Raw genomic sequence first — 6,409 nt, forward strand, 5'->3', positions numbered from 1 at the left:
TTAGTTATTTCCTCACTATTAACGGTTGTGGTGGGATGGATAAGATCCCTTCATCCTGAACCAGAGGTTTTGATTTCGAGTCCTCTGTATGAAAAAAATTCTAGTGGGAAGCTATATCCCCTTTAATGGGTCTTACACAGTGAGAATCCAGACTAGTCGGGGCTCAATACAGAAACTGAACGTCGGGTGGAAAAAAAAAAACACTTAGTTATTTCCTAAAAGTAGATGAAAAACTACTTGAAACAAAACAAAACAGAGCCAAAAAGATTCAACTAATTTGCAAGCTCGAATTAAGGAGGAGGGTGAACATAAGCCAAAATGGTGTAAAAAGTCTGGAGTGATAGACTATGTAATAGTATAAATATTGTAAATATTCCTTCGCATGTATTGTAATCGGTCTGTGTAATTTAGGCTAGTATCATTACAGTAGGGATACTTTACTTTGTATATAATAACTTTGATACATCAATACAAAGGCACGGATTGATTTCTACGTAGTATCGGACTAGGTTTTTCCTTCCCGAACAGCGAGTCCGCTCTCTCTTTCTCTTTACCACTAACACTGACCGTCCGCTTCCTCGCCCCCCTCTTCTATCCCGTGGGGCGACAACAAAAATTTCCATGCCTTTAACGCGTCGCGAATGTGAAATCAGCAATCACGATCGCTCTGAGCATGTAGGCGGCCATTATCACGAATGACGACCACATTGAAGTCTGGCCCGCGTTCGCTCCGTCTTTCGAGCACATAGCCGCCCCGGCCAATGCCATTGAACTTCGCGTATGGCCCTTGACAAAGCTGACTAACCTTCGGCTCTTTAGGCAGCCTAGATGCGGTGAATACTTAAATGGATATACGCCGTCTCCCATGATATTCTTACCTACATTCTCGTGGCGGATGATATTCTTAGAAGGCTTGGAATCGAGTTACTCGGCTTTCGAGATATAATATTTCTTGAGCGACGTACGCAGCCCGAATTCACCGCCACAAAATGGCCGGCTCGGCTCGGTTATGGCTTTATTACGGTAGGCCGAGTCTGCCCGCGCGGATCGAGCCTGGCTTGTCAGGTCGCCGATGTCCGATCAACGTCTGTCTTACGACTTCGCCCGACTCTGGGAGAGCCGTATCTGCAGCTTGTCCACCGTTTCAACGGAAAGATGTCTTACGCCTTTCTCTGAAGTGTCTCGAACTGGCTTGAATGCGGTACCCCGCGAGAACGTGCCGCCGATTCGACCTGTAATTTCTACTTGTTGATAATAACCTTTCACTCTCCACGCGCTTTGGCCAGTCCCGTGATAATTAGCTAATAAGACGTGATAATAATCGTGGCGGGGTACAACGGAACAAGGGCAAAAATAAATAATAACATGTACGCAAGCAAGCCACGCCTTGTGGGCCCTTGATGGTGGCTTGATGTGGAAACGGGACAGCCATAAATAGAGAGACTGCGCTTTACTAGCCTTAATGATGTATTACCCACTGCAATGCAAGCAGAGAAAACGAGGCCCGCGGCCGGCCGGCGGCTGGGCGCGGGTCCTCGGCTTTCCACTGTCGCCTGCCGTTCGCTCCCAGCTGGGGGTACACTCACGCAGAGAACGTGGAAGACCGGCACATGCTGTCCTTGCATCAGCAGGATGACAATTGGTACGTGGACAGGGCGACTTCTCGCGGCATGCCCGGCTCGGTGCTTTCCGTCTTATTTAATTTGAACGATAATTACGGAATCATTGTTGGTAATGGTAATGTTATTCCAATTCGAGCTATGGTCATCGTCGCCCCCGCCCCTAGTAACGATTAAGTCTCCCGCATATGTTGCGTGCTTTGCTTCATCAAAAAACCTTGTTTCGTGCGTAAAGAGATTCACTAAGGATAATAATGTTTGTTGAGTTTGATCCTCTTGGGTTTTAAGCAGAAGGATTTGCGACGGGGAGCACTTTAATAGTGTGAACGCATTGTGTATGTCTCATACGCTGCAGAATGGTCCACTCCACCGTCCCTCTGTGCCGGCGTCACCTAGGCTTGTGGCGTTCCCCGCCTCGACGTCGGGAAAAAGCTATCCTTAGTTCTCTTCGTAGTAATGCCTTAATTGAATGTAATAGGGCCGTCTTTAACTTTTTGCACCTCTTGTCCTTTGGGGGAAACATGTTAAATTGCCATTTTTCGATTAATTTGTCGTTTACTACTATCGTTTGACATTATTCATAGCGATTTATGGACATCTCTCGTTTTAAGTTCTAATGGGCACCGCTATTATAAGCTTTCTTGATGATTATAGTAATTTTCTTTGGACTTTCCTATCTCTAACAAGTCCCAAGTGTATTCTATCTTTCTATCTTTTAAGGCATTAATACGGACTCAATTCGAAAGAGACATTAAAACGTTCAATGTGACAATGGGCGGAATTAGCAAACGGGCAATTTCAATCTTTTGCCCCTCCAATGGTATAAATTTCGGTTTTCTTGCCCTACATGTCCCTCAAAATGGCAAAAAGCGAACGAAAAATTAAATCCATTAACAACATAGTGCGCACTCTTCTTGTCCACTCCTCCGTCCCCCCTCTTTTTGGCATCATGCTATCCAACGGCCACCTACCTCCTCAATATACTTCCCACCAAAGTCCTTAGGCATAAATCACCAACCCAAGTTCTCTATCCAACCAACCTCCTATTCTCATCTCTCGGGTTTTGGGTGTCTATGCTATCACTTTTCCCATCTACGACTATTCATAAGTTACAAGCAAGCATCCAGCGTGTGTTTTTTGAGCTGTTTATCCGTCGAATCATGAGATATAAGTGTTATGATTTGTCCACCAACAAAAATCATCTCACTCGCATGTCCTCTTTGACGAAACTGATTTCCCTTCTCCAAATTGCACTCCCCCTCCCCAACGTCCTATGAATTCTTGGACCATGGCATTTCCCCATATACCTTGCATTTTCTATCTCCACCCGCTCCTCCCGTCGTTCCCCCGTCCACCCTCCACCGCTCCCGCACCGGTGGACACGGCCCACAGCCCCCTCCCCCCCGCCCACCCGCGACCTGGGGCCAGTTAGCCACCGCCGGCCACGCCCGGTTGTCCCCTCCCCCCGCCCCCTCCGTGATCGCAGCCCTACCACCCACCCGCGCGGTCCGCGCTCAGCCAGCCTCCTCCCGCATGGTTACTGTGAGGCCAACGCGGGATTTTCAAACCCAAACAACCTTTCAACTTAAATACTTCCCGCCCTCTCTCCATCTCGCTCTCAAGCGAAATCTCCAATGCTCTAAATGACCACAATTGAAGCGCCACGGTTGACGAATATAATGCTCTAATTAATAATAAGACGAAGCCGGTTCCACGTCCCCCCGATGTGAATCTTATTCGTTCTATGTGGATTTTTCGTCATAAAAAGAATTCTCACGGTTCTTTTTGAGGACAAAGCCCGTCTTGTCCGTGATGGCAGTGTCTCCAAAGTTGGAGCCGATCGCGACGAAACCCGATCGCTCGTCAAGCCGCTACTATTCGCACCGGCTTGAGCACGTACTTACACACTCTTGGCCCATTCATCGGGTTGGATGTCAAGAATGCTTTCCCACACCGTAATCTTAACGAGACCGTTTATATGCATCGACCTATTGGGTTTAAGGACCCTGGCGCATCCCCCATCATGTCTTGTCTCCTGAAGAAATCGTTGTACGGCCTTAAGCAAGCTCACCGTGCACGGTTCCAACGCTCGCGCACCATGTCTCCACCATTGGTTTTTCACACAGCTTGCATCCGATCACTCTCTCTTTATTTATCGCCGAGGTTCTCGACATTGCTTACATTCTTGCTATATGTCGATGATATTATTCTCACAGCTTCTTCTCTCGATGCCTCTCCGGAAATCCATCATGTCTCTGCTAGTCTTGCCGAATTTGCTATGAAGGATTTGGGCCTAATGGCTATTTTTTCCGGTATCGTCGTTACCCGACTTCACACGCATGTTTCTCTCGCAAAAATTATCGGCAACAGACATTATAGAGCGTGCGGGCATACGATCGCCCGTAAGCCTGGTCGACACGGCCGACACCAAAGCTGGTGCCACGGCGGCCTCGCTCTCGCGATGATCCCACGCAATATCGTAAGTGGCCGGCGCGTTACGGTCTCATATTCACGCGACCGGACATCTCCTATGCGGTTCAACAAGTATGCCTTCACGTGACGATCCTAAGGTTGCCCGTATGCGTGCTCTTAAACGCATAGTCCGATACATTGAGGCACTATTGACTTTGGTCTCCATCCGTACAAGTCCTCCATGCCTCTCTTGTATCTTATACTGACGGATTGGGGTGGTTGTCAGGACACTCGCCGCTCCACATCCGGTTACCGTGTCTTATCGGCGATAACCTCCTCTCCCGGTCATCCAAACGGGCCTACTATGTCTAAATCGAGTGCCGAGCCGAATACCGTGGCGTTGCTAATGTAGTATCTCGAGTCCTGTTGGCTTCGCAACCTTCTTCGAGCTCCGTTGTCCAATTCGGTCGACTACATTAGTCTATCGTGATAATGTTAGTGCCATATACCTATCGGTGTAATCCGGCCAGACACCAACGCACTAAACATATTGAGACGGACATACATTTCGTACGCGAGAAAGTTGCCCGTGGAGAAGTTCGTGTCCTTCACGTCCCGTCCCGCTTCTGGATCGCGTATATCTTCACTAAAGGTCTTCCGCGCGTGCTCTTTGATGATTTCGGGACGTCTAAGCGACGACAACCTCCCGCTTCGCGGGGTGTGATAGACTATGTAATAGTATAAATATTGTAAATATTCCCTTCTAAACATGTATTGTAATCAGCCCCGTAATTTAGAATTAAGTATCATTCTAATTAGGGATACCTACTTTGTATATAATAACTTTGATACATCAATACAAGGCACGGATTGATTTCCTACATGGAGAATGGCCAATACCAAAAGCAGTAAAGCAGCCAATGCTGAAATAAAAGACCACGGAGAGCTAAAATAAGTGTACTTAAAACTTGCCCAATGAACATGCCAACTACTCTTATAATAATCATTCACCTTAATAAACAATTCCAACAAGTAGCATTCATCAATGTCAAACATCACTTCTTTCCCAAGATTGTTGATGAATGTAGCAATTTCCAAATCTGTCCCAAAATAATTCTCAATTATGTTGCAATCACTCAAGTACTCAACATCCTTGTGTGTGTTCACCAAACAATCAAGAAATGTTGCATAGGTTGTCATGTGCGTTGAACAATCTACATGACATTGCTCATATGCCACACAATTCATCAAGAATGAACTCATGAAATCATCTATGGTAATTGTTGGCATCTCAATGAATCCATTGTTGAATTTTATGGCCAAGAATGTCTCTTCGTTCCTAGGCCTAAGCTTAATCCCCGCACGACGGAGCTTGGAGATGCATTGTATGACATGTGTTGGTGATTTTTTTCTATTTCTTGGCTCTTCATGGTCAAGAAAAATGTAACTTGATCTAAGGAAATCAAGTAAATGCTTACCTTCAAGGTTGCCAAATTTTTCAAGAACTTCAATAGGCCTTTGTAGTGTGTAGTTAAAGAAAGTTAAGGCTAATTTGGCTAAAGAAGGAGTTGATTGATCCTCATCACCTTCTATATTAGTGAATTCAAACAAGAATTGAAGTATGAAAAATGGGATTTGATTCTCAAGTCTAATTAAATCCCTCAAGAAAAAAGGGTATATCCAAGACATAGAGATAAGTGGATCATCTTTCTCAATTGGGATTACCCCCCCAATTTTTCTAAAAAGTTCAATAATGAAACAACCATCAAGAACCAACATTTCAACAAACTCATCTCTATTAAGAAGTATGGCTTCAGAGTAACATTCCCTAGCTCTCATTTCTAATGGTTGAATTACCTTCAAATAGTCCCCTAATTTAAGGCCTTTTCCCTCTGTTCTCCTAAGTAAATTGCCCAAAAATCTCCACTTGTGCTCTTGGATCATCTTGACGTTATCTTTTCCGTGGTGGTACGGGCCAATTGACACTATCTGAGGCTCGTAGGATCGACCGTTGACGTTGATGAAACTTTGAGGTACTCGAAAAATGCAACAAGAACTCCGACCGGCCAATTCGCTTAGTAGTTGAGGTGGTTGGGATATTTTTTGTTGCATCAATGCTAGTTGATACTCGTTCACATCCCAGTTGATTGTGACAACATGTTGATCTTCAATCATTTTGACTTTTGGGAGAGAGAGATCAAGATTTTAGAACATAAAGTTCTTGATTGATTGCCAGATATTTTATATGTAAAGAGGACAAATATAATAAGTGCATGACACTTACATATTGTGGGCCGAAAGTGTAATGAGCTGGAGAGTAACTATTATGAACCAAAATAATTGAGGTAGGAAGGATATTACTTTTATAAGGCAACAAG

General features: G+C 45.1%; 1 protein-coding gene across 1 annotated transcript; it reads right to left on the reverse strand.

Annotated features, from left to right (window-relative positions):
- Positions 1–255: 255 nt before the first annotated feature.
- Positions 256–6,409, reverse strand: LOC132058558 (UPF0481 protein At3g47200-like). The gene is made up of 2 exons (XM_059451022.1): positions 4,914–6,409; positions 256–332 (listed from the first exon to the last, which is right to left on the reverse strand). The coding sequence occupies exons 1-2, from the start codon at positions 6,204–6,206 to the stop codon at positions 291–293; spliced, it is 1,335 nt and encodes a 444-aa protein (XP_059307005.1). The 5' UTR covers positions 6,207–6,409; the 3' UTR covers positions 256–290.

The sequence above is a fragment of the Lycium ferocissimum genome, chromosome 5 (genome assembly GCF_029784015.1).
Source record: "Lycium ferocissimum isolate CSIRO_LF1 chromosome 5, AGI_CSIRO_Lferr_CH_V1, whole genome shotgun sequence".
Taxonomy (NCBI): domain Eukaryota; kingdom Viridiplantae; phylum Streptophyta; class Magnoliopsida; order Solanales; family Solanaceae; genus Lycium; species Lycium ferocissimum.

What these genes read in the sequence shown, in the direction of transcription:
- LOC132058558 (XM_059451022.1), bottom strand. Translation starts at nt 6,206, where the DNA reads ATGATTGAAGATCAACATGTTGTCACAATCAACTGGGATGTGAACGAG. An exon ending in TGGTATTGGCCATTCTCCAT is followed by an intron (nt 333 to 4,913) that starts GTAGGAAATCAA and finishes CTATCACTCCAG; the next exon opens with ACTTTTTACACCATTTTGGC.